The 17,511-nt window shown below is 28.2% G+C and overlaps 1 protein-coding gene across 1 annotated transcript; it reads right to left on the bottom strand.

Moving 5' to 3' along the window:
- Nucleotides 1-10,170: 10,170 nt before the first annotated feature.
- On the bottom strand, nucleotides 10,171-15,414 carry GO595_000129 (uncharacterized protein; the record flags this gene model as incomplete). The annotated part of the gene is made up of 2 exons (XM_067914069.1): nucleotides 10,171-10,889; nucleotides 11,016-15,414. 2 exons carry the CDS (start codon nucleotides 15,412-15,414, stop codon nucleotides 10,171-10,173), a joined length of 5,118 nt encoding a protein of 1,705 aa, XP_067779584.1.
- Between the last annotated feature and the right edge of the window lie 2,097 nt (nucleotides 15,415-17,511).

A 17,511-nucleotide genomic window follows, 5' to 3' on the forward strand; every position in this document is an offset into this window, starting at 1 on the left:
TTTGCATATTGTATAAATATGAAATTAATTTAATTTTTATATTTTGTATATTTATTGAATACAATAAGTTATATAAAAATATTATAATATCATAATCATCGAATCATACAAATGTATTAAAAAAAATATATTTCATATAAAATTTCATGAAAAAATTATCATTGTCTTCATTTTGCTTCATCTTTGAATTCAAAAACAACTTTAAGTACTGTTGTGCACCGGGAATACTTGTTGTATTTAAAACATAAAAAGTTAAAATAATATTTTTTATTTAGTCCATCACATATTTTCAATTTGAGCTAAGAGGCATTTAATTCTTTCTAATTTTGCTGGTGAATCAGCAAACTTTTGTATGATTAAATTTTGGAGATTTTGGTCCAACATGTAATTTCTAAATATCATTAATAAATTTGCGAAAATTTCGTCATTAATTCTTCTTCTTTCTGGTGGCATAGAAATGAATTGAGCTAAAGCGCAGCTAAACATTGCTTTAGCATTATCTGAGAATTGATTCCCGAACTTTTGGTACACTATTAACAATTTTTGTGACATTGGTTCTATTTCAGCTTTATCATTTGGTGGATATTTAACCAAAGATTTCATGAAAATAATTTCATCATAATTATCTGATATAGCTAATAACCGAATATACATTGAACAAATGTTATCTAAAATAAGATCTGAATAATCCATATTTTCATTTTTTTCATTTATTATCTCTTCGAACCAACTATCGAACAAAGGCCTAAAAGGCATAATATTTTGTACATTATTTGGGAATTTCTCGATATATGAATTAAATACATAAGTTGTATCTTGTCGATATTCTATAGGTATATTATTATTATTCTTTTGCATATAAAATATGATGAAATTCATAATATCATTTGAAGTTTTTTCATCAGCTACATATACTATAAAATCACCAAGTAGCCCTATAAAGATTGCTTGAACATTTAAAGATAAATTACCGAAATTTTGTAAAAACTTTTGTATGTATTCATAGACATAATCACATATATATTTGTGTAAAATATAAGAAAATACATCAACGCAAGATGAATAATATTCTTTTTTATCTGATCCTAAAACTTCATCAATAAAATCAAATAATAATTTAATAAATGCATTTTTATCTTCAACATATTTTAAATATTTCCTAAAACAAATGAATAATTTACCATAAACTTGAGTTTGATTAAAAGATTTATCAGTTTTCTTAAAATGTGAAAATATTTCGACTTCTTTATGAAGTAAATGTATTAATTGTTCTTGTGTTAAGTACATCATCATCTTTGCTTTATTCCAAATCGAATTTTCGAAACTATCAATTTTCCCGCTATTAATTACTAATAAATATCTTTCATATAATAATGGATATAAATTTATTACATTGAAATATTTTAACGTAAGAAATCCTAATGATAAAACATCGTCATTAAAATTTTCAGTATTAACTACAAGTGTACAAATATCTTCTTTTATAGGTTCAAATAATGGTTGTGCTGAATAATGTAAAATACTTATTATATGATTAAAAAACTTAACAATATTCCCCTGTAAATCCGAGTTTTTCATTCCTGTACTTAAAAGAGGAATTATTTCTGGAACAAGTTTTTGCATATCATCGTGTGGAATTAAATGACCTAAATAACTCAATTTAGCTCCAAATAAACCAGAATCATCTAATGAAATAGGGAAAATATATTTTTGAAGAATTTCAGGAATGACAGATAAATTATATTTTGAGATTAACATGCTTAAAATCCAACAAAATATCGTAGGATTCTTTTCCCAAAAAGTATCTCGTTGACTCCACACAAAATTAAATATGTCTTCATGTTCCCATATTGGATAATGTAAAGAAAATATTTGATATATATCAAGTGCGAGCCCCGAAATAATACAATTATTAGAAAACGCTAAAAATATTATTGGCTTTAAGAGTATTAAATAAGGATGTAATTCATCATCATTTGATATTATCAATTTTAATGTGTCAAGTAATGTCTTCATTACAAGATAATCATGTATTCTAAATGCTTGTCGAAATATATCCAAAAATTTCTTTAATCCACTCTTATAAAATTTAGGCGTTGATATAGATGCGTAATATATAAAAATTATTCCAGTTGCTTTTTGAAGAATATCTTCATTCTTTAATAAATTATTTATCATGGTGGCCATTTTACGGCATACAATATTATCTTGATATGTTTTTCCAATATAATATAAACATGAACCGTATTGGCCTGCATACTCAGTTTCTTCTTTTAAATGCGTATATGTAAAAAGAGCTGTATAATTAAAGAATTTATCAATAATCTCTTCATTATAAAGTTGAAGCCTTATGATACTAGTAAGTTGTATCATTGGAAATGATCGAAATATAACAGGTAAATTTGTATTGTCGCCACAGAGAAATGCTAATTCGGTAATGTTCATAATACATTGTGGATACTCAACATAAAGTTGGAGAATTTTTTCAATTATCGCCCATAAAATAATATAAATATCATTGTTCATATCTTTATGTGTAATTATGGTTGAAATTTTTTCAAAAATGGGGAGACAATAGCTGGGGTCCTCAAAAAGAGTTGTTAAAACAGAAGAAATTATAGCGGCTTGTGCAAATATTTCGGGATTATTTATTTGATAACCATATAGCGTTATCTTTTGTAGAATATCAATTCTTTCCTGAACAAATTCTATGGGAAATTTCTTGATCACTTTGGAATATAGGTCTAATAAAAATGGATATTGACTTAAATCAAAATCATTACGTAAAAAATTAAAGAACTCGGGAAAACCACCCTCGCTACGCATGAAAAAGGAAATAATTCTTTGAAATATTCGTAGGTATTGTGGATATTTTTGTAAAATTGGTATTATTAATTCTCTAATATCTGCTTTTGTTGGTTCATCAAAATTATCCCATTGCCTCCTCAAGGCAACGTTTAAATATAAAATTGATCCTTTTAGAACTGATTCATTTGTAGGTGAATTTAGAATTGATACAAAAATATTAATTATTTCTGGGGAATTCAAGCACGCTAATAATTCGCCTTCGACAGAAGCAACCAATTCTGGGATAAGTGATTGCAAAATTAGGCTTTCAACATATTCTCGGTTCATGATATTTTTGCCTGTTTCTAGAAATTCTAAGTAAACCACTTAAAGTGCAAAAGTATGAAATAGAAAAATGCCTCTGGCCATATAACCGCACGATATGACAAAATAAAGCATTGAATAATTTTTGACAAACGTTGAACATGTGATCACTTTTACCGTCTTAACGTTCGACATTCTTCCAAAAATTTTCAAAAAGCAATTCCACATAATCCTAATATTTACTCAATCATAGAATTAAATTTATATTATTTTATTAATCTAAACAAAACATTTTTATTCCTCTTTTAAAAGTTAATTACATTTTCGACTAAAATTTTTCATTTTTAATAGAAGAATTTATTGGAGTTCTTCCATTAATATTGAGTTTGTATCATTTCACACTCTCCACAAATTGATACAATTAATTCTTTTATTTCCTTTGACTTTACTTTTCCAAAATTATTAAATTTTTCTTTTAGAAATTCACTTATTTCTGTTAATGTAAAATCATAAAATTCCAATTTTGCTTTTGTTTTATTTAATGTGTGTAAAAGCATTTGAATCATTTTTAATATTGTGGTATTACAAGCAAAATAAATTTTTATCAACTTTAAGCATAACTTCCCACATTCACTTATGTTATCTAAATATATTCCTATTTTACTTGAAAGGATATCAAACAATATAATCCCTCTTTGTTTTTCCATTTTTTCTGATTTAATTTGTTTCAAAAATATACGAAACTGATTATTAAACATATCAAAGTCCAAATTTTGAAGTGATAAATATATAATTAATCTCCAATGAATTCCTGGTTGATTCGGTTTTAATATTTTTGTTGCATCAGGAAAAGAAATTGGGAAAATAGGTGAACTTTCAATTATATCACATAAAAAATCGAAATTGACAATTTTAAAAACATTTTCAATGCTAATTCCAAAACGAATTCCAAAAAGAATAATTCTACAAGCAATTCCAACATCTTCAATTTTTTCGAAAATGTTTTGGAAATTATTAAAATCTATATCAATTTCTTTAATAGAAACACAAAATGATAAAAAATCAAGTGCATTTCCAATTGCAGAAATGTATTTCTTCTTAACTTTTACACCAGTTCCGATACTTTTTTCATTAGCTTGTGAACATAAATCAATAATTCTTATAATTAATGATTCATCAATTTGTTTCTGTAAAAAATCGATTTTATCACTAAAGAAAAATCGATGTTCGAAATTAGTTAAAAATATTTTACATAATGAATTAAAAATAAATTCAATAATGAATAAATCATTAGGAAAATCAAATTCATGTGTTTTGATTGTTTCAAATATGAAATTTGGTGACAAAATAAGAGATTTATTAGGTACAAATTCATCAATATCTGCAATTTCAACATCTGAAAATAATTTATCAATAAATTGTATAATTGCAAATAATTTTTGAGTTTCTTGACTTACTTCATTCATTTTAGAAATGAATGATAAAATTAACGTTTGAAGAAACTCAATTGATCGAAGTCTTTCTGCATTTGGTTTCGTTTTAAATTCAGTTTCTTCAAGATAATCAACATAAAAAGAGGGAACTAAAAAACATAAATTATCAATATCTTCAATAAAATTATATAATATATTTTTTCTATTTTTAATGTTTCTATTTAATTCAAAATCTCTATTTTTATTATCTATATCAATTATTTTTACATCATTGATGTTATCTGAGTTAACAATTAAATTTAGATCAAAGTCTTTTATATTATTTATATCATTTTTAAAGATAGTTTGAAGTAAATAAATGATCTCACCAAAAAGTTCTGCATATTCTTGATTAGGAATATCAAGTGTTGAAATCACAAATTCATTTCTATGAATTTCTCTAATCACAGAAAAACTCCTTAAAATTGAAAAAAAGAAATTTAATATTTCACTCATTAATGAATTATTAGATCGAAGCCAAATTAAGTCAACAACTGATAGAATTGTTGAAGGATCCATTAATCTACAATTAAAAGATGCAGACTTTAAAACCCATTCAAGAATTTCATCACGATTTTCTATCCCGTTTAATGTTAAATGATGAGCCAATATGATTGCTGTCTTTATAAGATATTGTGAATGATGATTTAATCTTTTTGAGAGGGTAATCATTAATGTTGATTGCCTTGATTGAGGAGATGCAATTGAAATAATATCGCTTAAAAAATGAAGAGTTGAAGTAGTTAGTTTACTTGATTGTGAAATTGAATCATTTAAAGATGAAAATAATGGCTGAAAAAGTGCTGGATCAGTTGCCAACAATGTATGTATTGAAAAAGTGACTTGGAAATAACTGCCATTAATTGAATAATTCAATAAGAAATCGATGAAGTGGGAAGAAAATTCTGAATAATTCTGAAGAATAATTTGTGCAATGTTTGAAATTTCTGATATGACTGAATTTGTATACAAAAAAGGTGTTTTGCTATTAATTAAGTCGAAAAGAAGAATAAGCGTATGATATTTTGAAGACAAAATCAAGGAGTTTGAAAAAAAAATTGCTAGAATATCAAAATTTAATGATTTTGATAAAATTGATTTCCAAATTAGTTCTGTAATTTTTGGTCTTAGAGATGGTCGAGGCGCACATAGAACTATAATAAAAAAATCAAAAAAAGTCCATTCAGTTTCACTTGAAATTAAATGAAAAAATTGAGAAATATATTGACGAGAATTTGTTTCAAACTTCTCATAAAGTTTTGGATCATTGTGAACAAAAAAAAGTTCTTTTAACTTTACATAAGCGGAAGCTATTGCGTCTATTGGAATTGTAAGTAATAAAAAAGAAATTAAATCAGGTAAAAAATCCGAACTGATTACATCTAAAATTTCTAAAGAAAGTGAATACGCTTCCTCTTTAATTTCTGTATCATAATCAAATGAAGGAAGAATTAATAGAAGTGGTCCTGCTGATAAAGGATTTCTATGAATTAAATTTTTAAAAGCAGGGCACAAGTTAATAAAATCTTCTGATGTGCAAAGAAGAATGTTTGGAATTTCTTCTAGAACATATTCTGGTTCTTGAACATAATTAAGCAAATTTATAAAAATTGGAATTGATTGCTGAATTGATGCATAATTTTGCTTGACTTTATTTAGCACTTCTTTGATACCTTCTTTATCCAGGAATGAATATTCATTTTCTATATCATTTTGTTCCATTCCTGGTGGAGATTTTTTAACGTCTTTTTCAAGTTCAAAATAAACGGATTCTCTTTCGAATTAATTTGAAAAGAAAACAATCCGTTTTAACGGTCTCTTTTCACAACATTACAAAAAACGGAAATAGTTGTATACTTTACTTAAAAAGTCAGGAAACGATTCTATCATTATCAATTTTTACGAAGTAAAGATGCGATTTTAGTAAAACCTTCTTCAGTTGCCCAATCAAATGCTGTTTTATAATCTATTAATAAATACCAAATATTATTTAGAAATATTAAATTATTAAAACAAATATTTTATGAAACAAATAAATATCTTTAGCATCAATATCAATTCCATTTTGCTTAAGAAGAAATTCAACAACTTTAATGTAACCATTAAAGCTAGCCCAAATAAGTGCTGTTTTAAATTTTTTGAGTAATTTCCAAACATTATTTTAAATCTTCAAATTATAAAAATAAATATCAAACATATATAACAAATATTCACATCATTGATATTGATTCCTTTATGTTGAAGAAGTAATTTGGCTATTTCAATGTTACCATTTGCAGATGCAAACATTAGTGGTGTATTAAATATTTTGAATAATTTTCCAATATTATTAAAAAACATTAAAATATCAAAACAAATATTAAATAAATTTGATAAATATCTTTAGCATTTACATCAATTCCTTCTTGTTCAAGACGTATTTTTGTTATTTCCGCGCATCCATTAAATGAAGCTAGAATAAGTGCTGTTTGAAATAACATAAATAATTTCCAAATATTTTTTATGAATATAAAATTACTTGAAATAATTTTAACCAAAGCAAATAAATATTTTTAGCATTAATATCGATTCCTTTTTGTTGAAGAAGTAATTTAACTATTTCTATAAATTTATGAAAAGATGCCCACATGAGTGCTGTATAAAATAAACAAAACAATTTCCAAAAATTGTATAGAAATTTTATATTAGTAAAATAAAATCTGAATAAAGTAAATATATATCTTTTGCATTAATATCAATTCCTTGTTGATCAAGAAGCAATTTAACTTTTTCTATCTGACCTCTTTCAGACGCATATATAAGCGGTGTATTAAACAACTTCAATGATTTCCAAATATTATATTAAAATTTTAAATGTTTTAAATAGATATCAAATAAAGTAAATAGATATCTTTAACATTAATATCAATATCTTCTTGTTCTAAAATATATTTTATAAGTTCATCATTTTCAGAAGTTAAAGATTTAAAGTAAATATATTGTTTAGTAATATTACTATTTTGAAGAAAATGTTTGATAAGATATAAATTACCAATTTTTATGGCTTCTTTTATTATTTTTTCGTTAATTTCCAAACCTTTTTCTTCTAAAAATGAAAAAATTTCATAATTTCTATTTATAATACAAAAATACCCCAATTCATTATTTTCATAAATATTATTTTTTTTCGCAATTGACGATATAATATTTGAATATTTTGTTCCCATCAAATGATCTATTCCCTTCAAATATTCTTGAAACGTATTTGTGTCTTGTTCAATATCTTCTTTCGATTCTTCCAATTTATTTTCATAAATATAATGAAAAACATCATTTCGATGAAATTTAATAGCTGTTTTATATGCATCTATAAAAGGTGAATTATGTTGTTCGCATAAATGAATAATTTCAATGTTTCCAGATGCAATTGCTTATTTATCTGCATTTTTCACATTTGCACCGTTCATAAGTAAATATTTAAAACATTTAACTGCAGAAAAAAATGCTGCATAATCAATTGATTAATGTAACATTTTTCTGATTAATAAAAGAACATTTTTCATAAAGTGATGGTTCAATTGTTTGATCAAAATCAAAATTTGTTTGTGATGCTATTTCTTGAAGTTTTTCAACTTCATCATTTCGAATTATTTTCGCAATTTCATTTGGATTATGTCCTTCGTTAACATATTTCTTATGAAGTTCCCAATCATTCTTGGAAAGTTCTTCGTAATTATCTAAAAAAAATTTTTCGAAAGGAATATAATTTCGCTTTTTGTTTTCTTCTTCTGTTTTATAATGTGCAAAATATTTGGATTCATTGTTTTTTACAACATTTTTATCGACTAATTTTAGTTCAATCATTTTCTCAATCAAATAATATGCTTCTTGTGAATAAATTTTTTGTAGATAATCACTAAAAATATTAATAAACTTTGGATTCCTTTCTTCTTCTTTTGTTTGAATTTTTGCTATATATTTGATATATATATCATTTACTTCTCTTTGTGTATAAAATGCATAATAAATAAAATTACTAATAATTAAATCATATGAATATGGATAATTATAATCATATAATTCCATTATTTGTTCAATTGAAGCTTCAAGATTTTCTTCTGTTAAATTAAATATAATTTGATCAAGATTTAATAATAATTTTATGTCTGCCGATTTAGAATCACCAAGATCAATTTTATTATTATTTTGCATGATTCCTTGAATAAAATGAGATTTTATTATAATTTCTGAGCCATTAATCTTTTTTAGAAGTTTATAAAAACTGGAGGTCCGCCGTTAAATTCTTCCGAATGTCAAAAGTGAAATGCTGTAACAGCATGATCGACGTTAAGTTATTATTTTGATATTAAAGATAAAGACACACTTTCCCCAGTCCTAGTTAAATATTTATTTTTTTTTGATCGATATTTCCAAAATATGTTCTTTTAAAAGACTTCAAAAATATATAATTATTTATTAATTATTACATAGAAACAATTTCATTTTGATTCATAATCACTTATATATTTTCATATGTGATTTCTGTTGAATTCTTCAGCGAGGCAATTAATGATGGAGTAATAATAAAATATAATAATTGGTGATTCATAGTATTATTATTTGTTTCAAATAAAGTAAAGTATTGAGATTAATTTTTCTATGTATTACAGTGGATTCGCCATCATCATGTCCGACTTGAATAAAAGATGTATTATTATTTGTTGTCAGATAGAAGTTGTATTGAAGATCATACATATTCATTTGAGCATTAGGGCTACTTAATGAAAACCAAACATCACCAATTGCAGCATGTTGTATGTGTATGATTTCGTCAAAAAATTATCTTCAACGGTATGGATAGTCTGTAATTTGACTTTTTTAAAAAAATAAATGCGATCTGTTTCAAGTCTATTATAATTAGGTGCTACTAGTGTACCATTAGGAAGTGTATAATTATCAGATGTTTTTGATGCAATACCAAAATATTTTCTGTTGGAAAAAAAAAGACAACATTATCATTAATGATACAATTGAAAAGTTACCTTTAAAATAATTTATTGCCTTTGGTGACCTGCCTTTTGTACCTCCTTCAATCCAAACTTTTAATGAGGTTGATTTTGGTAAATGATAAACCTACCAGTGTTCAACTGGGGAATTTATGCTTTTCATTATCCTTCATTTTTTTTATATCACCGAATGATTTACCCACATTAATTAAGTCATATGACATAATTTGTAAACATCTCTAATTCATTGGTCAGCGCAAACAATGTTCAATTCAATGTCAACAATTAATAACTCATATAATGAAATTACAAATATCTCTAATTCATTGGTCAGCGCAAACAATGTTCAATTCAATGTCAACAATTAACAACACATATAATGAAATTGCAAACATCTCTAATTCATTGGTCAGCGCAAACAATGTTCAATTCAATGTCAACAATTAACAACACATATAATGAAATTGCAAACATCTCTAATTCATTGGTCAGCGCAAACAATGTTCAATTCAATGTCAACGATTAACAACACAACGAATCGAATCCTATTCCCATAAATACACAAATTCACATTACGCTGCATTTTCATGTTACATTTTTTATTAATTTATTACGTAATCAGCCAAAAATGGGAACACTTTCACTGCCGTATCAGTTGCAGCTGATCTTTTATTCCACAATTTAATTCTATTCTGTGCGGTCGGTATCATATCATTACCCAACTTCACAGGTGTTATTTCTTCGTATTTATTTTGCTTCTTAATTTTATAATTCTTTACGAACTTTTCGTAATCGATTTTCTCCGCCACCAATTCGTCAGTTTGATAATTACCCAACAAATAACTAACCAAGTCCATACTCAAGTCCTTACATATACTATTTTCATAATTACCTATTAATTCATCGCTTGGCACTGAATCAATGATATTTGCAGCCATCACTAACACATTAACAATTTGCTTCAAGTAATTTAATTGGATCTTTTCGACAACTTCGAAAACAGAGATAAATGAATTCCATACTATGGCCTTCGAGAACATAAATCGCGTTGGATTCGATAATATTTTGTTGCATAACTTCGCATCTAATAAAGTGCCTAATTGTAAGAATAAGTAATTATTAATCGGATCTGTGAAACTTAAAGTTTTATGGATAACATTAATAACTTCAGTGAAATCTTCAATTAATTTATCAATATCAAAACGTGCTGACGCATAACGATTACATAATACTTCGAAGTTAATCAAACATGGAGAAATAAGTTCTTTCGATTGCTTATCAAATAAGTCATATAATTTGTTGACAAAGTTTCGATTCCGTTCTGTGTTATATTTGTCATGATTCGATATATACGAATTAATCAATAAATTGATCATTAATATCGTAAGGAACTTCTCATTCTTTGTATCGGTAGGAATATTATTTAAATGTATGACATACGACGTACTAAGTTCTGCAAATTCTTTGTCACTATATACATCTGGCTCAAGTATATTAGAGTTAAGTAATATAGCAAAGATCGGAAAGACACAGCTTGGAAGACGGCATAAGTGATTGGTGTCAATAAAAGTAGGAGGATCGCTCGGCGCAAACGGATACAGAAGAACGCGCTGGAAAAGGTCGCGGTACTTGATGAAGTCTGGGTTGGGAAGGCGAGGCTTGACCTGTGACGTGCGGAGGCTGTTCTTGCGTGGAGGAGGCTTCTTGCCAGATGTGGATGAGGATTCGGATGACTCCTTCTTTTGATTCTTGGGATTGGCGCTGCTCGAGTCAGACGATTCTGAGGACTTCTTCGATTTGGCCTTTTCGGAGTCAGATGAAATATCATTCTTTTTGGATTTGGATGACTTGGCGGCCTTCTTTTGCTTGTCATCACTTGAGTCAGGTGATACTTCACTCTTTTTACCTTTGGATGATTTCTTTTCTTTCTTTGGCTTATCTTTGTCTGAATCAGAAGATACTTCACTCTTTTTGCCTTTGGATGATTTCTTTTCTTTCTTTGGCTTATCTTCACTTGAGTCAGGTGATACTTCACTCTTTTTACCTTTGGATGATTTCTTTTCTTTCTTTGGCTTATCTTTGTCTGAATCAGAAGATACTTCACTCTTTTTGCCTTTGGATGATTTCTTTTCTTTCTTTGGCTTATCTTCACTTGAGTCAGATGATACTTCACTCTTCTTAGCTTTGGCTGATGACTTGGATTCTTCTTTTCCTTTCTTTGGCTTCGATTTACCTGAATCGGAAGCAGATTTGGCTGATGACTTGGATTCTTCCTTTTCTTTCCCTTTCTTCTTCGATAGTTTCTTTTCGATCTTTTCGCTTTGTATTGGCGCTTCGATATTTACTTTTTTAGTTGGCTTTTCTTCTACATTTGCTTCTGCAATGTTTTCGTCTTTTTGCTTCTTTTCTTTCTTTGATTTCTTCTTATCTTTGGATGGAGATTCAATTGCAACATCTCTTTCTTCTATAATTTCTTCATCAATGTTTTCATCCTTTTGTTTCTTATCTTTCTTTGATTTCTTCTTATCTTTGGATGGTGATTCTTCTATTTCATCTTTTTGCTTCTTATCTTTCTTTGATTTCTTCTTATCTTTGGATGGTGATTCTTCTATTTCATCCTTTTGCTTCTTATCTTTCTTTCCTTTCTTCTTATCTTTGGATGGTGATTCAATAGCGACATCTCTTTCTTCTACAGCTGCTTCATCGATATTTTCATCTTTTTGCTTCTTATCCTTCTTTCCTTTCTTCTTGTCTTTGGATGGTGATTCAATAGCGACATCTCTTTCTTCTACAGCTGCTTCATCGATTTTTTCTTCTTTTTGTTTCTTATCCTTCTTCTTATCTTTCTTCTTGTCTTTAGATGGCGATTCTACTATTTCTTCCTTTTGCTTCTTGTCCTTCTTCTTCTTCTTACCCTTTTCTTCTACCAAATTGAAATCTTCAGTTGGCGCATTTTCTTCAACAGTCGGTGCTTCAGCATTTTCATCGCCTTTCTTTCCCTTCTTATCTTTCTTCTTCTTCTTTCCTTTTTCTCCTTCTGCTAAATTAAAATCTTCGACTGGTATACTTTCTTTGTCTTTCTTTCCTTTCTTCTTATCCTTCTTCTTCTTACCCTTATCTTCCACTAAATTGAAATCTTCAGTTGGCGCATTTTCTTCTTCCATTGGAGCTTCCTTGTCTTTCTTTCCTTTCTTCTTCTTCTTACCCTTATCTTCCACTAAATTGAAATCTTCAGTTGGCGCATTTTCTTCAACAGTCGGTGCTTCAGCATTTTCATCGCCTTTCTTTCCTTTCTTTTGTTTCTTGTCTTTCTTCTTCTTTCCTTTTTCTTCTTCTGCTATATTAAAATCTTCGACTGGTATACTTTCTTTGTTTTCTTCTTCAATTGGAGCTTCTTTGTCTTTCTTTCCTTTCTTCTTATCCTTCTTCTTCTTACCCTTATCTTCCACTAAATTGAAATCTTCAGTTGGCGCATTTTCTTCAACAGTCGGTGCTTCAGCATTTTCATCGCCTTTCTTTCCCTTCTTATCTTTCTTCTTCTTCTTTCCTTTTTCTTCTTCTGCTAAATTAAAATCTTCAATTGGTACATTTTGTTCATCGTCTTTCTTTCCTTTCTTGTTCTTCTTCTTGCCCTTATCTTCCAGCAGATTAAAATCTTCAGTTGGAACATTTTCTTCGTTATCGCCTTTTTTATCTTTCTTTCCCTTCTTTCCTTTCTTGTCTTTCTTCTTCTTTCCTTTTTCTTCTTCTGCAGTATTAATATTTTCTGGCGCTTCAATTGGTATATTTTCTTTGTTTTCTTCAATATTTGGCGTATCAAGATTTTCTTCTTCATTTGGAACTTCGTTATCGCCTTTCTTATCTTTCTTTCCCTTCTTTTGCTTCTTGTCTTTCTTCTTCTTTCCTTTTTCTTCTTCTGCAGTATTAATATTTTCTGGCGCTTCAATTGGTATATTTTCTTTGTTTTCTTCAATATTTGGCGTATCAAGATTTTCTTCTTCATTTGGAACTTCGTTATCGCCTTTCTTATCTTTCTTTCCCTTCTTTCCTTTCTTGTGTTTCCTGTCTTTCTTCTTCTTTCCTTTGTCTTCTTCTACAGCATTAACATTTTCTTTGTTTTCTTCTTCAATTGGAACTTCATTATCACCTTTCTTATCTTTCTTTCCCTTCTTTTGCTTCTTGTCTTTCTTCTTCTTTCCTTTGTCTTCTTCTACAGCATTAATATTTTCTGGCGCTTCAATTGGTATATTTTCTTTGTTTTCTTCAATATTTGGCGTATCAAGATTTTCTTTTTCATTTGGAACTTCGTTATCGCCTTTCTTATCTTTCTTTCCCTTCTTTCCTTTCTTTTGCTTCCTGTCTTTCTTCTTCTTCCCTTTATCTTCTTCTGCAACACTGACATTTTCTTCATTTGGTACATTTTCTTTGTTTTCTCCATCAACATTCGGAGTTTCAGCGTTCTCTTCAACAACATTTGGTGTTTCTGTATTTCCGTCAATATTTGGAGTTTCAGCATTTTCATCATCTTTCTTTCCTTTCTTGTGTTTCCTGCCTTTCTTCTTCTTTCCTTTATCTTCTTCTACGACACTGGCATTTTCTTTACTTTCCTCATTTGGTACATTTTCTTTGTTTTCTTCATCAACATTGGGTGTTTCTGTGTTTACGTCAACATTTGGTGTTTCAGCATTTTCATCATCTTTCTTTCCCTTCTTGTGTTTCCTGCCTTTCTTCTTCTTTCCTTTGTTTTCTTCTGCAACACTTGTATTTTCTTCATTTGGTACATTTTCTTTATTTTCTCCATCAACATTCGGAGTTTCAGCGTTCTCTTCAACAACATTTGGTGTTTCAGCATTTCCATCAACATTTGGTGTTTCAGCATTTTCGTCGCCTTTCTTTCCCTTCTTGTGTTTCCTGCCTTTCTTCTTCTTCCCTTTATCTTCTTCTGCAACACTGACATTTTCTTCATTCGGTACATTTTCTTTATTTTCTCCATCAACATTCGGAGTTTCAGCGTTCTCTTCAACAACATTTGGTGTTTCTGTATTTCCGTCAATATTTGGAGTTTCAGCATTTTCATCATCTTTCTTTCCTTTCTTGTGTTTCCTGCCTTTCTTCTTCTTCCCTTTATCTTCTTCTACGACACTGGCATTTTCTTTACTTTCCTTATTTGGTACATTTTCTTTATTTTCCTCATTTGAGACATTTTCTTTATTCTCTTCATTAGTGCCATTTGTTGTTTCTGTGTTTCCTTCGATATTTGGTTGTTCATTGTTTTCGACTTTCTTTCCTTTTCTATGTTTCCTGCCTTTCTTCTTCTTTCCTTTTTCTCCTTCAGCAACGCTAGTATTTTCTTCATTTGGTATATTTTCTTCTTCTTGTACAACATTGGTGTTTTCTTGTTCCAATTTATCTGTACTATCATTTGGCATGTTTTCGTTTTGTTTTACTTCCTCTGTATTAGGTGTTTCAGCATTTTGCTCTAAAAGTGCATTATCATTTTTTCCTTTCTTTTGTTTTTTAGATTTCTTTCTTCTTTTTCCTTCTTTCCCCTTTTGTTCGTTTGGGTTATTACTTTCATTTTCTTGAATATTTTGTTGGTCATTATTTACATTTGAATTATCAATAGATATATTTTCATTCTTTTCTTCGTTGTCTTGCTTTTCTTGTTCATTTATTGGGAAAGTTTCTTTTTTTTCATCGTTAATTGGTTCCTTCTGATTTTTTTTATTTGATTTTTTTTTCCCAGAGAGTGACCTTCCTTTCTTTCCGAATTTTTTGGATTTCTTCTGGTCGAGTTTGTTCTCTTCGTCCTTTGGAACGACATCCCTTTCGCCGCTGGATGACATTTCAGATCAAAGATGAGGTATTCAAAAAATGATCTCTCACAAAACTATTGATTAAAAAGTTCTAAAACCGTCATCGCACAGTCAAAAGCAAATTGACGGTAATTCAATTCCTTCACTAATTTTAAGGGGGTACCTAAAATGATAAATGGTATTTCATATTCATGATTTTCATTTGTGCTTTTGCTTACTTTCAAGTTAACATTCATTTCATGTTATATTCTTCATTAAACATTTGATATATGATTATGAATAATCGTGTAATTCTGTTTTAGGCAAAGTCTATAACGGTTTTCTATCGTAATTTCAATATATGTAAACTAAAGAATCTTTCTTTTTCAAAAAGGAAATTATGCCACCGCAGATGAAGCAACAAAATTTCACTTTATGTAATATGGATTCTCCAAATAAACTTCTTTAAAAATACAAAAGTAAAACATTTTTTTTACAATTTATTTAATATTATCAAGGTTCTTCTGATTTTTCTTGGTCGGTTTCCTCGCTTAATAAAGTTAATAGCATATTTGCATTTTCTGAAACACTATTCTCAGGATCCAATGCGTCCTCATTAATTTGTTTATTTACGAGTTCACTATATAAAACTTCATCTAAGCATTTAATATATTCTTGTCCTTTATATCTATTATATAGTGAACCGAAAAATTTATAAAATGATATTCTAGCAAGTATATCTTCGCAAAAAGCAAATTCACAAACATCAAACAAAAATTCTTGTGGAAAAACTTTAGCTGGATAATCATCTGGGAAATATGGAAGAACTTGTTGTATAAGTCCAATAAGATTTTTCTTTAATTCAAAGAAACCGTTAGCAAACATTCCAACAAAATTAACTTCTAAAAAAAGGTTTATCTCTATCTCATTTAATCCACAATATGCTACATAACGAGTTAAAACAAGAGCAGCCTGGGCAAGAATTTGCTCATCTGCAATTGTTTTCATTAAATTAATAAATGATTGACAAAATTCGTTGTTTGTCATGGCATATGTGTCATTTGATGCATCAAAAATAGTAACTATTAGTTCCATTGTTTCAATCATTACCGTTTTAACCTCGGTTTGAAGATAAGGAAGTAAAAAAAAGAAAAAATCGGTTTGCAAAAGTATGCTTACAACTTGTGATCCATAATCAATAATTGAATTTTTAATCCCGAACAAGCACCAACGAATCGTTTTTACCCTTTGTTCCTGCTTTTTGATTGGATTAAAAAGAATATTGATTAATGAAATAAAATTCTGATTTGACACAATGTGGTTTAGCAAAATAGTACTTACAAGTCGATAGTAGTTGTTATTTGTTTCCATTTCTGATACCTGAAAAATTAGAGGCAAAAGATTGATCTTTTCAATTTCTATTTTAGATTCGTCACGTAGAACATTACCCATTATTAAATAAAAGTTGGATCGACTTTTTTGATCAAATTGAAGAAAACAGGATGAAACAATATCAACAAAATTACTTTCAATAAGATATTGACTAAAATCACTTGTGTAATACGATATCATTCCAAGAAGCTCCATACTCTTTTGAAGTGTAATTTCGTTTGGTATAGCGTTTATTATTGAATTTATTAATTCTAATGTCAAAAAAGAAGCATTTGATTGAACAGCTGTTTTGAGTGTTTCCATTGCTATCAGTTTTACTTCAGGAATATCAGATTCAATGTTTACAATTGAAGAAATAATCTGATTTTCATCGAAAACAAAATCACTTTCTTCCGAATCAATCCTCTTTTTTCCATTGAAGTAATCTGATCTTATATCCATAAATTTACTTTTGCGTATATTTTCTTTTTTTTTATAGTTCATTAAAGAGTGTACGTTTATTATTACAGCAATGAGTTTTCACATAATATTTCTTCTACAAGCACTCAAAAAATCAGGTTTTCGAAGACTTAAAACAATTCTCAAATATGTTCATTAAATTGAGATAACTTTTTCTAACATTTTTGATCTTTTTATTTTAGAGAAATATATCTTAAATTTTTTTTGATAAATTTGATTTACTGATCGATTTCAAAATCATCTCCAAAATCATCAAAGTCATCTCCAAAATCGTCAACTTGGTTTTCTTTGACATTA

This window comes from Histomonas meleagridis (genome assembly GCF_020186115.1).
Source record: "Histomonas meleagridis strain 2922-C6/04-10x chromosome Unknown contig_1, whole genome shotgun sequence".
Taxonomy (NCBI): Eukaryota; Parabasalia; order Tritrichomonadida; family Dientamoebidae; genus Histomonas; species Histomonas meleagridis.